Here is a 19,541-nt window from a genome sequence, read left to right on the forward strand (position 1 = left end):
TCTCAGGAGATGGCAGTTACACTGCCATTTCGCTGCCGGTACCAGGAGAATGTGCACTGCCAACTCCACCCGGCCAGGTCCTTACCAGTCTTTTCCCACTGGCTGCTGAGACAGCCAACGATGTCACCATACCGGTCGATCTGTGCGAGCATTCCTCGCCAGCGAGCGGTATCGAAGCGTAACCCCGTACGTCCGACCTCCTGCCCGCTTTGTCCTCGACGGACGAAGAATGCCTAGCCCAAGCTCCTCGCAGAGCTGTCTATGACACGCAAGGAATGAAGCGGCTGCCGCGTGGCGACTCATCTCGACGGGAATCCATAATTTCGACCGAGATGTTCCTGATTATAACATCAGCCTGGTTTCGCTTCTCAGAGACCCTCTTCGCCCTCGTCGACGCCACCATCTCTACCGCCCCGTCTGTATCAGACGCACCCCTCCTACGTGTAATTTGTGTGCTTCGTCTAGTCATTTCCAGCAGGCGTGTCCATTTGGTTCTGTAGCTTCTATTCTATCCTGATGCACGATACCCTTCGCTGAAAAAGGCGGATGTCCGACCTTACAACATCATCACGGCAATAACCTTGGCCAAATACCTTATCTTGACGCCTCAAAGATGGCTTCCCCTAACGACCAACGGACGAGCTTTGCGAGAGTCAAGGACATCTTCTTGGCTCCGGTCCTCTCCTGCTGCGGTGCACGCAAGAAACCTGCGCAGCCCATCGAGATTGTACGTATGAAATGTGATCGGACGACGGGGCTGCAACAGCGACGACCATGCTAATAGTGAGTCGCACAAACAGCATCCACCAAAAGATTTCCGCCGGATGGAAATCAGATTTGACGGGTTGACACCTGAGCAGTAAGTGTACTCTACTCGGAGCCAAGAAAAAGACTGCTGACAGGACCACTCCCACTCGACAGAGAAGCCTTTCTCCGCGAAAAAGCCTTCCTCGACACGCTCCCCCCCACGCCTCCCCTCCCGATCCTCTCCCCCTCGCTCCCAGGCACCGCAACGCCACCCACACCCACCGCCACCACGACCAACCCATTCTTCACACACAGCAACATCTCGTGCTACTTTGACCAACAACCTCACCACAAGCAGCACCCCGACCGTACCCATCACGCCTCCACAACCCACAGAAACAACACCTACACCTCCTGCTCCGCACCCCACCTCTCCACCAACACCACCACCACCACCCCACCAACCAGCGGAACACCCAACCACAACAACTACCCCCCCTACTCCGTCCCGCACCTCCCCACCGCCGCCACATCCACATCCACATCCTCCACCATCTCCCCCCTCCCCAGCGCCGTCATCGCCGCCGCCGCCCATGCCGCCGCTTCCACCACCACAACCACCACCACCAGCAGCAGCCCTTCGAAGCGCCAATCCCGCCGCTTCTCCGCCATCAACATCCTCCGCGGCAGCTGGAACAACTCGCACCCGGTCTCGCCCGAGGAGGCCGCCATGACGTCGGAGAGCAGGGGCAGCAGCTGCCACCACCTGACGACGACGACAAACACGTCGTCGTCGAGGACGTCGTCGACGATGCCTTCGCCGTTGCATCAGCATCAGCAGCAGCATCAGCAGCAGCAGCGGAGGGTGAGGAAGTTGAGGCGGTTGTCGGGGGCGGGGGCGGGGGCGGGGGCGTGGGCGGGCGGGTTGGGGGGTGCTGCTGCTGTGGGCGCGGTGTCGGAGGTGGATATGGAGGAGAGGAGGAGGGGGAAGTGGGGGTTTGTGGGGCAGGGGTTGGAGTGGGAGAGGGGGGGTGGGATGGATCATGGAGGAGGAGGAGACGGTGGTGGTGGTGGGTTTTATAAAGGGGGGTCGGAGAGGCGGGGGGCTGTGAGTGGCGAAGGTGGGAGGGGGCCGGGAGGTGGTGGTGGGCTACATGAAGCGAAGAGCTTGGAGAGCTTGGGGAGGGATTCGGAAGTCACGTTGGGTGGGTCGGGGTGTGGTTGTGGGGCTAAAGAGTGAGGTGGTGGTGGTCTACGGTGGAGGAGGGAACCTGCACGAAGGCGGTGCGTGGTCACTTTTTGATTCTTTCGTCTGGACGATGCTATTTTTCTTTAATACTCGACGGTTTGGTGTTGCTTGTGCGTGTGGTAGAGGACGAGATGGGGGCATACAAAGTTGAAAGTGCTCTCTCTGGGGCCGAGGTTGGCACAGACTACTGTCGTTGTTTTTTTTTTCAAGTTCAGAGAAGGATACCACTCAGTCGTAAATTGCGCTTTTATTTTGTTTTCTTTTGTATACGTTAGATGGTGGTGAAACCCTTGTCATCTCTTCATTACTGAAACAATTGAAGTGGGATTTGATACAATTGCCTTCGGAAAGAGACTCTTGCAAGTGCATGGCTCCTTCATGGCAGTCATCAAATGTGATAATCTAACTGATAGGCACTACAGCTCAGCCCTCGTCTGTCCTTGGTTTGATTCGCACGTATTTGTCAGGGCTCAATGTTTCCCGCCAAGCTCATTGGAGAATGCCTTCCAAGTGGCGGCCGGAGACAATCAAAGCGCTCAAAAATGCTGCCGTCTCACCTGGATGAGCCATGTGCATCCGGGATGCCGCTACAAAGACAGGGGATAGAGAGAACGAGACCAGGACCTGACGCCCCACGAGAGCCTTGATAGACGAAAGAAAAACGTTGTCACATTCCCGATGTACTGGATCAGAATCGCACCGGTCAAAGCGTCTCAAAAAATGGACACAATTGCATTTAGACTGCCGCGCGGCGTCGGGTGATCCGCTTTCCCCCCCCGATGGTCCTTTGTTGCGGCACTAAAGAAATGCGGGTAGGAAAGATCTCCTGTGGCTTTGGAAAAGCGATCCTCTGGTAAGAGCGGGAATGCATCCGGCTGAGCAGTGTACAAAGGCGACTGAGATGAAAGTTCAAGGGATTGACCGAGTGAGGGAACGATCGCATGCGGCCTGCCACTTTGGTAAATGCTTGCACAGTACTTCTCGAAACGGAGACAACCGCAGTAATCGGGCGATTGTTGGATTCAACATCTGAATTTGGACGGACGATGTTCTTGCTCGTCCGTTCCCATTGCCTTGACTTCTGCGTTAGGATCGATCTTGCGCGGATCATTCCAACACAATTGGCGGCGTCACCGAGGGATTTTGAGAATGAGGGAATTGGACGGATGCCACGATCCCGCTTAGTGAGGGTTACACGTCAAGATGAGGTTGGGAGTATCGGACTAAATTCCGAGCTGCACATAAACAAAATCCACCCTCACAACAATCTCTCTTCACTCGTGTTCGCCGTCCGCGCCCCTCCAACCACGCCCAAGTACTGCGGAGAGTCCACTCCCCTCGCATCCACCGTCTTGGTCTCCGCTCCCTCCTGCAGCACGCTCAGACTCCCCTCCGCATCACCCTGACGCCGCCCGCCATCACCCAACCTCACGCCCTCCTCCATCTCAATCACCGCAGCAACCCCCGCACTCCCCCTCCCTCCCCCCTCCCCCATCCTCCCATCCGCCGCCGCCACCACCACCATCTCCTTCCTCCTCTCCGCCCCCGATCGATCCCCGCTTACACCCCCCCGCTTCCCAGCAGCCGCGCGCCTCCTCCCCCTCACAAACGCCCGCAGGCTGGGCAGACACACGGCCAGCAAGCTCGCCACGATCTCGACCAGCGCCCACACGTCGATGGTGTGCGTGATGCTGGCCTTGGGCACGTGCCGCACCAGCTCCAGCGTGACGAAGCGCGCCGTCGCCGCCGTGATGCTCAGCGCCGCCATGGCGAGCACGAGCGCCAGCCCGCTGAGCTCGGCTTTGCCAAACGCCAGCCCGCCGATCGACAGCAGCGACGATGATGACGATGACGACGACGACGACGACCACCGCGACCGCGACCGCGACCGCGACGAGCCCCCCTGGGGCAGGTGGTAGCTGTCGGCGGCGTGGCTGATGCCGATGCCGCTGCCGTCGCTGGCGCTGGCGCCGACGTTGGTGGGGACGACGACGACGAAGTCGCGGCGCAGCAGCGACGCGAGCGCGAAGAGCGGGATGCACAGGATGGCGAGGTCGGTGGCGACGTTTGCGGCGGTGGAGACGGTGACGCTGTGGATGTCGTGCACGGCGCTGCACAGCTCGCCGTCGACGTTCCAGTTGGCGGACACGGGCCGGCACCAGCGCGTCAGCAGCGCCACGTGCAGGGCGAAGGTGCCGGCGGCGAAGAGGGTGGCGCAGGCGAGCGTGACGCGGGCCCAGCGGCCCTGCAGGCGCAGGAGGCTGGCGTAGAAGGCGAGGAGCGCGAATTTGGCGGACCAGAGGGAGATGTAGATGAAGAAGAGGGAGATCCAGGAGACGTAGAGGAGGTGCGCGGCGAGGGGGCGGGGCACGCCGTAGTAGAGTGTGGATGGTGGATGGTGTGTGTAGTGCTGGCGTAGGCTGTTTTTCCACGTGTTGATGCTGACGAGGACGATGCCGGAGAGCCAGGAGAGGACGACGAGGGCGTCGGAGAGGTTTCGAGTGGAGGATTGAGGTTGGAGGTGGCGTTGGCGTCGGCGCAGATGGAAGCGGAAGAGGATAGGGATGAGAGCAAGAGTCATGCCAGTCCAATCAATGGCGATGAAGGCGGCTGACGAGGGGTAAGCCTAGGTTTCGCCAGGGTAGAACTTGAATGCGTACGTAGAGGAATGTCAATGTCGTGGTAAGTCATGTTGTAAGTGCGCCGTGCGAATACTTCAATGCGGGCGTTTGTTCAATAGTCAAGAATCCAACATATGCCCGTTATGAGAAGGTAAGGGGTATCATAGAGAAAAAAATAAAACAAAAAACCGCTACAAACGCTAAATGCAGGAGCAAAGGGGGAGCTGGAGAAGAAGAAGTGGTATCATATAATCTGTAATCGTAGAGGGCGGCCACGACAGCAGTTATATTCCAATGTTAGCCAGCCACAGTCAAAAGGCACAACATGAAGGATGAATCCAGGCTTCATAAGGCTATGCCTTTTAAATGGGGTCCGGACGGTGAAATGCAGGTCAGCAACACTATTTCAGATCCGGCACTTGCGTGTAGGTGTCAATCTCCCAATCGAGAAGCGGGGTTGGGAACAGTATCGCGTGGGGGCTGACTGCGTGCGCTGTCGGCCGCTGGGGTCTAAAAATAAACCACCACATGGTATTCATCTTCTGCAATTGGTCAGTCTTGCTGAACACTGAGCTGCGGTTTCAAATCAAGAGCTGAATGTATATGTTCGCGCATGATCAAGAAATCCGGGGTTGACGTTAGTTGTCGTAGAAACCGCAATTAGCTTGTATGTATGTACAACGGGCTTCTCGATAGATTGAGACGGCTTGTCTGCTTTCGCTGATAAGCCTGGAGTATTAGTCTTCCCTTCTGCCATGACCTACTTCAAGGCTACGAACCATTCGTCAATTCTAGAATGGAAGAAGTAAAAGCCAGGAGGTTGAGGCTGATTAGTGACCGAAAAAGATTTGATGTTGCTTTTTGGACGACTCGAATAGAACACAAGGGAGGTGAGGCCCGTCCACCGGCAGTCTCATGGGGGGGTTTGCAGTGGAGAGCTTCGGTATCCGCGCCGCCCTTCAACTCCAGTGGAACGCCGTCACGACTGGAATCGTAAAATCCTTCCGGACTTCGCTTTGGCGCTAAAAATCCAGCTGCGAGATTTTGAAGCGAGTGCATACCTAGCTAACTGGTATTTTCTGATGCTTCGACTTCCAAAGCATACTTGGCGAAGGCACATATCGACAAAGGATGCAGAAAAGTGACGCGGAGGCTGAGATTGGTCATAGAACGAGTGAGCTTCGCTAGAGGCTGCATGTGAGTATTATAAGATGTACGTTAATGACTTCGCAGCCGGGATCCGAAGCGGTGACTAAGCGTGGGAGCGGCGGATGATGGGCTGAACAGAGCTGAATGGCGAATCGGTAGGACGATGGTTTTCAATCGCTTTCGTCCAGCGGTGCGATAGGGCGGAGCGGGCTTCCGAGGCTTGGAGATGGTGTGGTGCTTGGCTCGGTCTTCGGAGAAGTGGCTGACTGAACAGGCGAAAGCGGATACAGCGGGGATGCCGGAGCCATGACAGCCCAGGCGCGCATTGGCGTTCGGGAGACGGGCGTTCCGTTCCGGGAGACGGGGAGCGTGGAGGCTAGGTTGGGTGGCGGAGAGGGCTCATGAGAAGACGGCCAACAAAGTCTGCACGTGCACGGAGCCGGGGTCCTGTGAGCTTGCACAGTCACGGACGACACAGACGGACGGGGCGACGCCGTAGCTGATTGATACTTCCAAGGTTGGTGGTTAGCGCTGCCAACGGCCACTAGCCAACTCGCCACAAACAGCGCCCTCCGCGAGATGAGCAAAAGGGCCGATGGCGCGTCGCGTGGGATCGGCCAGGGTTGGCGGGCGGGCGGGCGATCATGATGATTCTGCTCAGCTCCCTCAGGACGGAGCAGCTGACAGTCGCAAGGGGATGGCGCGAGCGAAGGCCGGCGCTGCGGCGCAATGCCCCCATCCCGCACGCCTCACGGCCGACCCACCCCGGAGCAAATTGGTCGCCGCCCATGCTCCTTTCGCACCTGAAGAACCCGCTGGCGCGGTAACGGTGCGAAGCAGGCGCAAACCTCGGCGCCATTCTCCTGCACCTGCTCCTGCTCCTGCCTCCGCCAGAAAGAAGAGGGGCTTCTTCCTGTCCTCTGCAACTGTCACTTCCAGCTTCTGCACCTCAGCGCCAAACCGCCCGACATGGCCTCACCCCAGCCGCCCCAGAACACCGCCCCCGAGCAGCCCGAACCCGCCGCCGCCGGCCCTGCTCCCGACCTTGTCATCGAGGCCGACTCGCACAGTGAGACGGATTCTGCATTGGGAGACGATGCGTATGTGCTGCTCCTAACGCCGTGCTCCCTCGCGCCACCCTCTGACCCGCCCGCTGCAGCGAGAGCTACACCACCTCTCTGAGGTCCAGCATCTTCAACTACACCTTCGAGAACGGCCGCCGCTACCATGCCTATGGCGAGAAGTACTTCCTGCCCAATGACGAAGCCGAGATGGACCGCCTGGACCTGTTCCACCACATCCTTACCCTGAGATGTGGCGGAGAGCTGCATTTGGCCCCCATCGCCGAGAACCCCCAGAGGATCCTCGACATCGGCACCGGCACCGGCATATGGGCCATTGAGATGGCCGACGAGTACCCTTCAGCCGACGTCCTGGGCACTGACCTGTCGCCCATCCAGCCTGCCATGCTTCCGCCCAACTGCAAGTTCGAGATCGACGACTGTGAGCAGGACTGGCTCTACAGCACCAAGTTCGACTACATCCATGCCCGCTACCTCGCCGGCACCATCAAGGACTGGCCGAGGCTCGTCCAGCAAGCATACCAATTCCTCAAGCCCGGAGGCTGGATCGAACTCCAGGATTTCACCATGAAGTTCTACACCACCGGCGGCGAGTTCAAGCCGGGATGTCCTTTGGACAAGTGGTGTGATGGTGTCATCCAAGGCGTCAAGGCATGGGGCAGGGAGCCCGAGCCCGGCCCCCTGCTTGAAGGCTGGGTCAGAGATGCTGGCTTCGTGAACGTTACCCACAAGCTGCTTCCCATCCCCGTCGGCACCTGGCCCAAGGATCGGAAGATGAAGGAAGTCGGCGCCCTCGATCTGGTGCAGTTCAGGGAGGGCCTGGAGAGCGCCGCTATGCGCGTTTTTACCGCCCAGGGTTGGCAGCCCGAGGAGGTTCAGGTCTTCCTCGCCGATGTCCGCAAAGATTTGAGCAATCCGAAGCTGCAGGCACAACATAACTTGTGAGTCTATGTTTCTAGCCGACTCTCGAGAGCATGCTAACCATGTATCGCCTGTGAACAGCCATGTTGTTTACGCCCAGAAGCCTCTCGATGCGCAATGAGCCAGCGGGTTGAAAACCTCGTTGCGTCTAGGCGGCGCAGTTTGTCGTTTGGATGAATCATTGATTCAATAGCGGATATACCCAATAAGATTGTTTCCAGAATCTCGCGCGATCGTCAACTAAAGCCATGCCCTGAAGGATTATTGACACTAACAATTGAGTGTGAGTCAACGCTTGGACCCTGTAATGCACGTTCAGCCAGCCGTACAATAATCTGGACAAAACATACGGTGAACACATCGTTCCAACAGCAACGCTAGCTTATACCAAGCGCTCAATGGAGCCTGTCTGCGCATAGAGCAGCGTCGCCTCGGCAAATTGACCACAGTATATCTCTCACGCCATGGGTTCCTCGATTCTGCACCAATCATCTGCCGGGACGTTCGGCAGTTAATACGAGTGTGGAGAACCCCTCACGTGGGCATCCCGATCTCGCAGGGACCCTGCGGCTGAAAGGGACATCGGACAAGGGTTGGGCGGTTGAACCTTCTCTCCCTATCTGCTATCTAGTTTTTGCTAGGTCTTACCCTAGTCTCGGTATTTTATTCTCCCTAGCATTCTCGTATTTGACCGGCGGGCACCACGCACTAATCCTAGTCCTTATAGCTGCTTTCTGGAGCCCTGGCTGTTAGCGCTTTTCTATTGCCTCACAATGCCCTATTTAATAACGCTCGGCCGCTTTGAAAACTGCCGAAATCGACATCCGAACTACTACAAGTACGGGCCCAGTCGACAGTCGCGGTGGATCTAAACGTCTAAACCCTAGCAACTCCGGAGCTCCCTTCCTTCGCTGTTTGTCTTATGAGTCTCCTGCCATCAACGTCTTGAACTCTACCTCCGCCTCTACTATACATCCCTCCTAAGTCGCAATCTCCCAGGCCATGATGCCGTCCTTTGTCGCGCCCCGGAGCTCGCAACCCACCATCCTCATCGCGGGGGCCGGGATCGGAGGCCTAACGACGGCGCTGCACCTGCACGCCGCAGGCTACACCGACATCCACATTTTCGAGGCGTCATCGACGTTATCGGCGTTGGGCGTGGGCATCAATGTGCAGCCGTCGGCGGCACTCATCCTGCGCAACCTGGGCCTACAGCCGGCGCTCGACAGCACCGCCATCCGCACAGCCGAGCTCAACTTCTACAACCGTCACGGTGACCCCATCCTCTCCGAACCGCGCGGTGTCGACGCGGGCTACGCAGTGCCGCAGTACAGCGTGCACCGCGGCGAGTTCCAGATGCTGCTGCTGGACGCCGTCAAGGAGCGCGTTGGCGCCGAGCGAGTCCACCTGAACCACGCCCTGGCCAGCTTCACCCAGGACGACGCGGCGGGCACCGTGACGGCGACCTTCATCCAACGCACTCGCAGCAGCAACAGCGCTCCCCTGTCCTCGTCGTCCGTAGCGCCCGACGCCACCACCGCCACAGCAACGACAGCGGAGCCCACTCCCGCCTCGATCCCCTCCAAGACCGGCGCCCTCCTCATCGCCTGCGACGGCATCAACAGCACCGCCCGCCGCCAGCTCTACCCGACCGAAGGCCCTCCCCACTTCTCCGGCCGCATGCTCTGGCGCGGCTGCCTCGAGCTCGACGCCCCCTACCTGACCGGCCGCTCCATGGTCTGGGCCGGCCACGCCGACCAGAAATTCATCGCCTACCCAATCTCCTCCCGCAGCACCACCACCACCAACGCCGGCCGCCCCCTCGTCAACTGGATCGCCGAGCTCCGCGTCCGCCCCGCCTCCGACCCGGACACCACCCCCCCGGCCCAAACCAACTGGAACGCCGCGGTCCCGAAATCGCGCTTCGCCGCGCCCTTCGACTCGTGGACGTGCGGCGGCCTGCGCGTCCGGGACCTCATCGCCAGGGCGCCCGCCGTCTACGAGTTCCCCATGTGCGACCGCACGCCCGTCGAGCGCTGGAGCTTCGGCCGCGTCACGCTGCTCGGCGACGCCGCCCACGCCATGTACCCCATCGGCAGCAACGGCGCGACGCAGGCCATCATCGACGCCGAGACGCTGGCGCGGTGCCTCGTCGTCGTCGAGGAGATCAGCGGTGACGGCAGCGGCGATGCAGCAAGCGGCGATGATGGCGTCGTCGAGGCGCTGGCCGAGTACGAGCGCTTGCGGTTGCCGCCCACGCGCAAGATCGTCTACGCCAACCGCGCGAACGGGCCCGACCACGTGCTGCAGCTGGCCGAGGAGCGCGCGCCCGACGGCTTCGCCGACGTGCACGACGTCATCCCCAAGGAGGAGCTGGAGGCCATCGGGCGCGAGTACAAGGCGGTTGCCGGCTTTGAGATGGAGAATGTCAATCGGAAGGCGAGGGAGACGGAGGGCGTGGCGGAGAGGCTGGGGTTGAGGAGCCCGAAGGGGTGGGTGGTCGTGGAGGGTGAGGGGGATGGGGAGATAGCGGCGGCGTCGGCGGCATGAGGAGGTGCGAAGGGAGGAGGATGGAATGAAGGAAAAGCGATAGAAGAGTGGTGGGGCTGGTTTGAGTTGAGTTGTGGAAAGACGTTGTTGACTGGGGTTACGCGTTATGATGGATTTAAAAAGTGGAGCATTGGGAAAGAGAAAAACTCAGGAAAGGTTAATTCTTGACCTCTTGAGTAATTTCATACGTCCTCAAAAGTTTCTAGATGATAAGCTTTAGCAGTTGACGGGTTTATATAAACAGTGATTGGTGTGTCATGACGGTATATAGTCACTTCAAATAACAGCCCGAGGCAGCATAGCAGATTAAAAAGATTGGGTGAAAGTGCTCGCGTATTCAGGAAATTTGGGGATGAGATGATCGTTTTCGAATAGGAACTTTCAGAACGGACACCTATCATACAGGCAAACTTATCTTTCATGTCATGTATGTAGCCATTCACAAGATGATACCAAATTCCGCCCTCACAAGCCTCGAAAACTTGCGTGTTGCTCGCATAGTATGCTGCTGATATCTAAGCCAGCAATCCTTCCAACCTCCCATCTGCATCGATCAACTTCTTTGTATCTGCCTCCCACTCCGTGCCTTCCACACCATCAAGAGCCTTTTTCAGCAAATCCACCGTCTTCCGCAACTCCGTCTTCAGTTCCACGAACCCATCCTTCTCCTCGCCCTCCGCCGTCAGCCTCACCCAGCACACCGACAACCCCTTCAAAATTTCGGCTTTCCACGCTTGGATTCGCATCCATGAGTTCTGTATCATGACTTGCATTGTACGAGTCGCTTGGATTGGCAGTGGTGGATAGGCAGGACCGAGCGGCTCGGACAACGTGCCTGATAGAAGCGGGACGATGTTCTTGAGGTGCTTGACAGAGTGCACACCAAGCTCATCGATGATGGAGGCGAGGTGCATGAATAAGCATTGTGCGATGCGGACGTGCTCGCCAGCATGAGCATGAGCGAACAAAATGCCGTCCCAAATCAGCTTATCCAGTGCTTTAGCTCGCTCATGGGCCGCGTTAGAGAGGGGGTCTACAGGTAAGGAGATGGGGTGCTGTGTTCTAGCAAGAGAAATGAGGGCAGGGTATGCAGCATCGAGGAGAGTAATGGACTCGCTTTCTGGCGTGAGAGATGGGAGGTATGTGAGACATGGATCGAGAGCATCTTTGAATACTTGGGCAAGGCCAGTCCGTTTGAGCAGCGAAGATGGTGTGATTTCCAGTAGCAGACTAAGGAGGTCACAACCCTTTGCTTTGTATTTTGGGTCTGAGTCGTCGACAAGAGCAAGGATGGGCGGAATAACCGATGGCCAGATCTTCTCAATCCCTTCGGCGTCCGTCTTGAGGAGAACCCAGCGCAGCAGTTCCAATACGTAGCCTTCTTTCTGGCCCTTCCAAGGTCTCGTTTCAGACTCGTCCTCGGTAAAGAGACGAGTCTTCTGAGGGCCAGGAGACTGGATGCTCTTACGACCTTGAGCGGTCACCGCGGGATTTTGAGTCTTCGCGAAAAGCGGACGGATTGTAAGCTGGAGGAAGTGTGATGCGAGGTGGGAAGTCAGCTCACCCTTCTTCTTACCAGCCTGCTGCTTGCCAGAGCTACTATCCTCGGTTTGGCGATGAATCCGAACTTCTTCGACTGCATCGGCCGTATCGGTGACTCCGGGATTCCGCAGTTGCCAAGCCATGACTACGTCGAGAGCAGACCTCATCCAAGGACCAGGAGGTGTCTCCAACGCCTTGGCAAGTGTTTTTCCGTCTAGCAGAGGTTTGAGGGCGTAAGCCTCTGTGAGGTTAAGCTTTTGAACTTGCTCAAACCATTGGCCGTAGGACCGAATAATCTCTGTCATATACATCAGCTGCTTGTTGACGGAACGCCGATCATCTGCAACTCACCTTGTTCTCCTTCAGGATGGTTCAAGACCTCATACAAAAGCACAAAGAGAGCCTGATTTCTCCAAGTTGGACCCCACTTGCGGATAGCCATACCGATAGTGTCGGGTGCGCCAGCGTCGTCACCCTCAGACTTTTTATGCGGCTGGCGCTGTTGGACATTGAATTTGTCCTTGAGTCCACGGATCTCCTCGAGGTTCCTGACTGACGCCGTCATAACATCGCAAACCTTGTTCGGAGCTTTGATGCCCTCTCTTGCAACAGAGCAAGCTACTGGAGGAGGTGCTTTCGAGCCTGGTTTCAGCGGTTGCGGCTCCGGTGCATCGGTCCACGGGACGATCGCCGAGATGAGCCACGACAGGTACGAATCCTCTGCATCCAGGATCGCCATAGAGCGAACAATCGTTGAGGCTGATTCTTGAGATTGCAGTATCCTGGAAAGGCACTGATACGCGACAGGCCAATTGGCAGGAGGAGTGAAGTTGTGGTCTTTTGTGGGATCTGAGAACACGGTTGTGTAAAGGCCGAGACGGTCGATGTACTGAATGGCACCGAGCGGATCGGGTCCTGCGAGTTGCTTTAGTGTACGACTTCTTTATCATGTCGACTAACATACCTTTAAGCGCCTTCTCCAACTCGACGCCCACTCTCTCCCGGCTGATCTTGATGTGAAGGGCCTTCTTGATGTCTTCATTGCCCATGGACTCCTCTGCCGAAGGTTCGATGCTGTATCCCAGCCTGCTAGCAAAACGGATCAAGCGTAAGACGCGAAGGGGATCATCTTTGAAGGTTTGGTAAGGTTCGAGTGGGGTGCGGATGATGCGCAGCTCCATATCTTCAAAGCCCTTGCCAGTGAAGTCTTCAACTACTGAGGTGTTCAAGTTGTAGAACATAGCATTGACGGTAGCATCGCGGCGGAGAGCATCCTCTTTCGGTGTGCCGAATTCCATTTGTGGATTCCGGCTATCCTCAGTATACGTCTCTTTCCGTAGGTTGACTAGGTCGATGTCAAGACCCAAAATCCTGGTCGTCACCGTTTCGAGGTGCTTTGATTTCTCCGGATTGGCCTCGATCTTGTGGAGTCCGCCAACTTGCTTGTTCTTTGCAGACGTGCCAGCCTTGTCTGACGAAGCTACACCTTCAAGACCGTACTTCTCTGGGTTGCCCGGGATTTCCAAGTACTCTTTAAGACGCAAACCAAATTGTTCGCCGGTCATTTTGTTGATTGCGACGTCGATGTCATGGCTTTCGACACCAAGAAGTTTATCTCTCACCCAGCCGCCGGTGAAGCGAAGCACGAGTTTGGCATTGGCCAGGTCTTCGGGGAGCTGAATGTGTGCCTCAGAGGCGGGAAGAGGATTGTTGTCAATGTATTCAGCAACATCGAGCAGCAGCTGGCGCAGGGTCTGTTCCACTTCGGTAAGCTCCAGCGTGGCCTTGGTAGCCATTGTTTTTACTTGGCAGGCCGAAGTGAGGACGGGGGCCTCGAGTCTGCGTCTTTTCAAGCTGCGCTCTTCTGGGTGCGGCGAGGAAGAAGGAGACCGCAAGGACATGCAGCGAAGGGAGTGCTGCAAGCCACGTGCAGTGAGTTGGTATGCGGATGACTGTAAGAGAGAAATTCGGGGCCGGGGTTTAATGCTGCCGGAGAGGAGCGGGAGGAAGCCGACGCGGGGGACGAGCCGGGGTATCATGCATGTGACGGCAGGCAGAACGGGCAAAGCGAGAGGATAACAGCGCCGGGTTGGTGCGGCTCTGCGCTTTGGCGGATGAAGGTGCAGGTTGCAGCGTTTGGCAGCAGCGAGAGCAGCGACAATACCGGAGCTGACGTATTTAGTTGCCGCGGGTTTTCGCGCAGATCGGCAGGCACATCCCTGCTCCGCGCACCTGCTCTGCTGGCCAAGCCACGCTTCTATCGCAACCCACTCCCTCACACTCCGCTTGCCAAACCCTCCGCGGCGATCCTCCACGCGTCCAAGCTCTCTCATCGCGGAACCGCTCCGTTCTGGTCAATCCATGCCCTGTTTCGCCCACGCTGCGAGGCCACCAACCCCCCCACCGGCCTGCTCAACGCTCCCATGACGCCTTCACGAGATGACGGGCCGCTGCATTCTCCCAACTCAAGCATAGATTCCGGCCGCACCAATGCACTTCCCAAGCGCACATCGTCGCCCGCTCCGTCCATAGCCTCATCCATATCCAGCCTGCCCAACCGCCGCTCTACTGCCACTCTCTCCTCCGTCTTTGCCTCCACGTCGACCCTGCGACCCAACACCCCGGGATCCGGCACTTCCACTCCGCATGCTCCTATAATCGCCGGCTCTGTCTTCTCGCCGCCCCCGCGCACTGGCACTGCCTCGCCAGTACTCTCCGCCCCCGGCGCGACCGATGAGATCCGTGCCATCATCCTCCGCTCTTTCGTGCCACACGTTGGCGTTGTCGCCTCGCCCGATACCGAAGAAATATGTCGGACCAAGGGCTTTGCGGGGGGCTTTCTGGAGCTGATACGGCCCTATGGCGACTGCGTTCAGGGAAAAGTCACCATCCGGGATAGCAACGGTGCGAGCAAGAGTTGGGACGATTTCGGGGTTCGCTTTACAGGCCTCAAGGATGGGCTCGGCGTCCGCCCACGACGCAGCACCGAGGCTCGTCCGGGAAGCGCAAATGGCGATCCCAGAGGGGAACCCTTCCCTTTCGTAAGAGTGGGCGGGGACGTTGGTCTCATAGAGGAGGCCGTGGAGCGGCACTTGTCGTTTGCAGAGCTGCAGATGGGGAGCGCCGCGGACGATTACTTCAATTCTAAGAGGACAAGCGCCGAAGCGCCCGGGTCCTCGTCGCCTTTTTACCGACTGTATTTGCGTCGATTGCTTTCTGGACTACCCATTTCTCCCCACGAGACTTTCTCCCATCCGGTGGCCTGCATCATAGCTATCAGCTCCCGCTGCCCGAATCCAATTGAACAGCTGCGTCAGCTGTACCAGAGCACAAATAACGGGGACCACAGATTGCCGCAATGGGTTAATAACGACTATTTACGATATTACGTGCTGGTGCACGATGAAGATCATGATGACATTGGCAAGTCTACAGCGCTGTATGAGCAGATGAAGAGGCATTTTGGTTTGCATTGCCATCTGTTACGACTGAGGAGTACTCAATGTGTCTCTTCCGATGACGATGCAGTTCGACTTCCCATGAGCGATTGGCTTTCGGCTTCTGAAGAGCTGGCTGAGATTCAGAAACGAGGTAAAGTGTTGACCGTTCTTCCTTCGACAAGGCTACAACTGACTTTTCCGCTAGAAACCTCGGAGGATGTTGAAGATCCAACACCGTGCCTGTTCGAGTCCGATGCTACTGCAATTCGTACGTTCGTTCGTGAGCTCGTCACTCAGTCTATCGTCCCCACGATGGAAAGGTATGCCATGCAATGGAACGAGCAAATTGCATCCAAACGGAAAGGTATAAGCGGCCGCTTCATGTCTTTATCTAAACGCTGGACCGGTTTTGGATCCTCTTCAAGAAATTCGGGCATATCGCTTCAAGGCGGATCAGGCAGTAATTACGACTCGCTTCAAGGCTTCTATAGGCCTGATACACCAGAAGCTCTGATGCGGAAGCTGGCGGACTATGCCTTTATGCTCCGTGATTTTCGGCTGGCATCCAGCACTTACGAAATCCTTCGCTCCGATTTCAACAACGACAAGGCCTGGAAATACTATGCAGGTGCAAACGAGATGACTGTCATAAGCACGTTGCTTGTAACGCAGAGCATGTCCACAAAGACCCGCATAGAAAACATCGACCAAATGCTCGAGACTGCAAGCTACTCATATCTCGCCCGCTGCGAAGCACCATATAACGCACTTCGAGGCCTGGTCCTCAGCCTGGAACTCCTAAAGATGCGTGGCCACTCAGCTTGCGACGACGCTGCAAGATGGGCCGCTCGAGTCATCGAGACTCGCCTCGTCGGCGCCATCGGACACGCTCTCTTCACCGAGCGCATATCCGACTGCTATACAAGCATGCGAGGCGTGGGCAGCATGAGCTGGGGCATGCGCCGTCGCAAAGCCGGCCAATGGGCTGTCCTGGCGGCCGACGCTTGGATGAAGCTCGACAAGAGTGTGCAAGCCGAGAAGTGCCTCGATGCCGCCGCGACGCTCTATGGCTTGAACGAGGACGTCGACGCGGAGGACGAGAAGGCGGTCCCAAAGACGGTCGAGTTCGCGGGCATGCGCGGCTTCATGGACGAGCTGCGCCAGGCCGTCGTGGCGAGCCGGCTCGCCTCGCGCGTCGGTTTCGCCGCGGGCGAGGAAGGCGCAGAAGGCGGCGAGGGCGGCGAGGCGGCGCTCCTCGGAAAGGCGTCGGGAATCGAGGCCGAAGAGGAAGAGGAAGAGGTCGTCGAGGAGATCAGCGAGACGCTGGGCCAGGACAAGCGGAGCCACCGCAAGAGCCTGATCGGCGCCGTCGTGCCGCCGCTCGCGGGCGAGAACACACTCTCGCCGCTACGGACGCGCGATGACGGCGACCCCATGGCGTTCCTGACGCCGGAACAGCTGGACAAGCCGAAGGGTGCGGCGGCCGCGCAGGAGGAGCTGTTCGAGAAGGCGGAGAGCGGGCAGGGAGCTGCGGGTGAGATGGTGCCGGTGGTGGAGGAGGAAGAAGAAGAAGAAGACGAGAAGGCTGTGGGTGAGAAGAGCATCGAGTAGTCAGCCAGTGCACATTGTTTTATACCTTCGCTTTGATATCTCGGCAACGGGTAGATTTTTCCCCCTTCTCTTTTGGAGCTCGGTTTTGAGGAGGTCGGTAATGCGTAGAATAGGGATCACAACTTTGCGTCAGGACACTGATGCATTGGACATTGGGGCGTTTCCATTATCTTTCTCCTTTCCAAGACCGAGTGTGGGAAGTGTTGAGAAGAAAGACTTTCTCCACGGCTTGTTTCGTGTTAGATACCTTATTGCCTTCGTTGGACATAAGACTTCAAGGCACTTCAAGGCATAGGTTTACCCTTGATCTGACTTCCGTGCACTGCGCGGTAGAGGCAGGAGTCCATCATCCTTTTGATTGAATTATGCTGTAATGCACCTGAGAACGCCTGATATGCAAATGGTATGGAAACGATGAACAACGCATGATCGCCTTTAATATCTTCCTTTCGCCTTCGCCAGCGTCCAGTCCTTGTATGACCATTTCTCCGTGACGGTGGTCTTCCGCTGCTTGCGTTGGCCACCCTTCCGTGACTCGATCTTGCCGCGGAGAATCATGTTCCGGTAGCGGTCTTTGATAAGGTTGCCTTCGGGCTTGAGCAGACGCAGAGAGTCCTGTAGCTCGTCTGGGAGGACCACTTCGAGGGGAGCTTCGGGGACTCTGGAGGTCATGTTAGAAGCAATTTCCAGAAAGAAACAAAGGGAAAGAATGGGACGCACGGTGCTTTGCCGAATTTTCTTCTCCGAACGACTTCCTCCTCATCTTCAGAGGATTCCTCGTCCTTCTTCAAGAGTGCTTGCTCCTTCTTCAACTTCTCCTTCTCCTCAACTTCCTTAGCCAGCTGCTTAATCTGCTCAGCTTGCGCTTGCCTCTTCTTCATCTGCGCATCCCACTTTGCTTGCCTTTCAGCCTCCTTTCTCTTCTTTGCTTTGTTGCGCTGCTGAGGCGTCTTCCGCTCGGGTCTCTTTTGCTTCAGGTAGCTGTCTTCGGCTTCGCTCTGAATGCCATCCCACTCGCTTTCCCAGGCACTCTCGTTGCCATCGCTCTCTGGATCCGACTCGGCCGCGGCCGCAGCAGCGCGCTCCTCGCGTAGTCTGTCCTCTTCCGCTTCGCGCAACCGCTTCTTCTCGGCCTCAACCTCCTTCTCGCCCTCGCGCTCAAGCACCGCGTTCCATTCCTCAAACGTAGGGTTGTAGCTCTTGCCGGCTTCGGGCTTCTTCACTGCGGGGAACGGCTTCCCGCTCGCCGACAGCACAACAGGCGAGTGCTTCAACGTCTCCGGCTCGCGGATGGGCTTCTTCTTCGGCAGAAACGAGAAGCGGGGATCCTCCTTCTCCTCCTCCATCGCCCAGGGATCGTGCGCGACCGTACCGTCCGTCTGGACCACGTCCTTCTCGGTGGTGTCGCCACCATGCGCGATGCTCTTCAATCGCTGCAGCTCTTTGTGCGAGACATATTTGCCGACTTTGTGGCGCTTGCTGCTCGGCTCGATGATGCCGTCGGTGATCTTGGACGAACGTTTGCGCGAATCGACGGCGGGGACGGCAGAGCGCTGGGCAAGGATCTCTTCGGCCTTGAGCGGCTTGTGACGCTTCTCGACTTCCTTCTTGATGTCGGTGGAACCGGCGATGTCGACGGCGAAGAGCTCGTCTGCGGCCTTGTCGGCGACGACGCCTCTGCAGAACGTGTTAGAGAGGCAGACGGAACAATTGGACTAGAGCCGAGGCCGCAGCAATAGACAAAGCTCCACTCAAAAGGGCTCGAAAATCCAGTCCGGACGTGTTTTTAGCGGAGAACTTCACACGCTCACGTCCGGTGCTCCGCTTCAACATCCTACGCATGGGTTCTTCATGGAGATGCAAAGCTTCCCACGAAATTGTATAAGCCTGTGAGAGTCTTACCCATGAATGACTTCGTCGCGAATTCCTTCAAGGCCTGTCTGCACGTCGGAAACATCGACGTTCTTGCGCCAGGCCTTCTTGCCCTTACGCGAGGGCTGCTTGCGCTGCTGAGGTGCTCCGGAGATCGTCGCCATGGTGGGTGTGTCCGAGAATGACGACTGCAGCGCCAAGGCAGAGTGCGTTGTTGGTTGTTAGGCGCAAATGCCGTGAGAGATGCGTCCGGTGCTGGTCAGGGCGCGCGCACTTTTTTTCCGGTCAGCCTCGTTCGTCCTCCCTCACCGCCCGTCGGAGCTTATCGATAAGCTATCTTGGCAGGGGGCCCAAGCTGCCCAAAGCTTACTGTATTTTTGCTGCTCCAGATGGTTAGCACGAACACCCCTACGCATACGTACAAGTGCTGGCAGAAGGCGACAACAGAACGGAAAAGCCTTTGGCGGCAGGAACTGTGCCGTTCTCAGCTGCTTTGGATTGAAGCCTAGTTGTCGCCGCAAAGTCTCCGATCAGGCTGTACGCGTAGAAGCTTGCTGAGCCGCACTCTTTCACCTGCCAACCTCGGCGGAAAGGGGGCATCAACCGGCTGAAACGGCTGTTGTATCCGCGGGGAGCTCTGTCGCACGCATCGATAAGACCCTCTCCGTCACTTGCTAGACCCACTGCGGGCTAGCGAGCTCCCGATGGCTTGGACTGGCACGGGATCCCTGCACCTTCTCTGCGTTCGGTGATGGGT

At 57.5% G+C, this 19,541-nt stretch overlaps 7 protein-coding genes across 7 annotated transcripts; 4 read left to right on the top strand and 3 right to left on the bottom strand.

Annotated features, from left to right (window-relative positions):
• Positions 1-613: 613 nt before the first annotated feature.
• Positions 614-1,987, top strand: BKCO1_1000404 (uncharacterized protein; the record flags this gene model as incomplete). Its single annotated transcript, XM_020269798.1, has 3 exons — positions 614-727; positions 801-859; positions 922-1,987. 3 exons carry the CDS (start codon positions 614-616, stop codon positions 1,985-1,987), a joined length of 1,239 nt encoding a protein of 412 aa, XP_020135320.1.
• Positions 1,988-3,254: 1,267 nt separating this feature from the next.
• BKCO1_1000405 (archaeal flagellin n-terminal-like domain-containing protein) lies at positions 3,255-4,687 on the bottom strand (the record flags this gene model as incomplete). The annotated part of the gene is made up of 2 exons (XM_020269799.1): positions 3,255-4,606; positions 4,657-4,687. 2 exons carry the CDS (start codon positions 4,685-4,687, stop codon positions 3,255-3,257), a joined length of 1,383 nt encoding a protein of 460 aa, XP_020135408.1.
• Positions 4,688-6,735: 2,048 nt separating this feature from the next.
• On the top strand, positions 6,736-7,890 carry BKCO1_1000406 (methyltransferase domain-containing protein; the record flags this gene model as incomplete). The annotated part of the gene is made up of 3 exons (XM_020269800.1): positions 6,736-6,866; positions 6,926-7,789; positions 7,851-7,890. 3 exons carry the CDS (start codon positions 6,736-6,738, stop codon positions 7,888-7,890), a joined length of 1,035 nt encoding a protein of 344 aa, XP_020135318.1.
• Positions 7,891-8,774: 884 nt separating this feature from the next.
• Positions 8,775-10,319, top strand: BKCO1_1000407 (fad nad-binding domain-containing protein; the record flags this gene model as incomplete). The annotated part of the gene is made up of 1 exon (XM_020269801.1): positions 8,775-10,319. One exon carries the CDS (start codon positions 8,775-8,777, stop codon positions 10,317-10,319), a length of 1,545 nt encoding a protein of 514 aa, XP_020135407.1.
• Positions 10,320-10,834: 515 nt separating this feature from the next.
• BKCO1_1000408 (trna nucleotidyltransferase) lies at positions 10,835-13,657 on the bottom strand (the record flags this gene model as incomplete). Its single annotated transcript, XM_020269802.1, has 3 exons — positions 10,835-12,159; positions 12,213-12,776; positions 12,826-13,657. The coding sequence occupies 3 exons, from the start codon at positions 13,655-13,657 to the stop codon at positions 10,835-10,837; spliced, it is 2,721 nt and encodes a 906-aa protein (XP_020135409.1).
• A 318-nt stretch (positions 13,658-13,975) lies between these two features.
• On the top strand, positions 13,976-16,912 carry BKCO1_1000409 (trapp complex protein trs85; the record flags this gene model as incomplete). The annotated part of the gene is made up of 2 exons (XM_020269803.1): positions 13,976-15,452; positions 15,507-16,912. 2 exons carry the CDS (start codon positions 13,976-13,978, stop codon positions 16,910-16,912), a joined length of 2,883 nt encoding a protein of 960 aa, XP_020135410.1.
• Positions 16,913-17,347: 435 nt separating this feature from the next.
• Positions 17,348-18,948, bottom strand: BKCO1_1000410 (60s ribosome subunit biogenesis protein nop53; the record flags this gene model as incomplete). Its single annotated transcript, XM_020269805.1, has 3 exons — positions 17,348-17,573; positions 17,633-18,589; positions 18,815-18,948. The coding sequence occupies 3 exons, from the start codon at positions 18,946-18,948 to the stop codon at positions 17,348-17,350; spliced, it is 1,317 nt and encodes a 438-aa protein (XP_020135077.1).
• Between the last annotated feature and the right edge of the window lie 593 nt (positions 18,949-19,541).

Source organism: Diplodia corticola (genome assembly GCF_001883845.1).
Source record: "Diplodia corticola strain CBS 112549 chromosome Unknown scaffold1, whole genome shotgun sequence".
NCBI classification, from domain to species: domain Eukaryota; kingdom Fungi; phylum Ascomycota; class Dothideomycetes; order Botryosphaeriales; family Botryosphaeriaceae; genus Diplodia; species Diplodia corticola.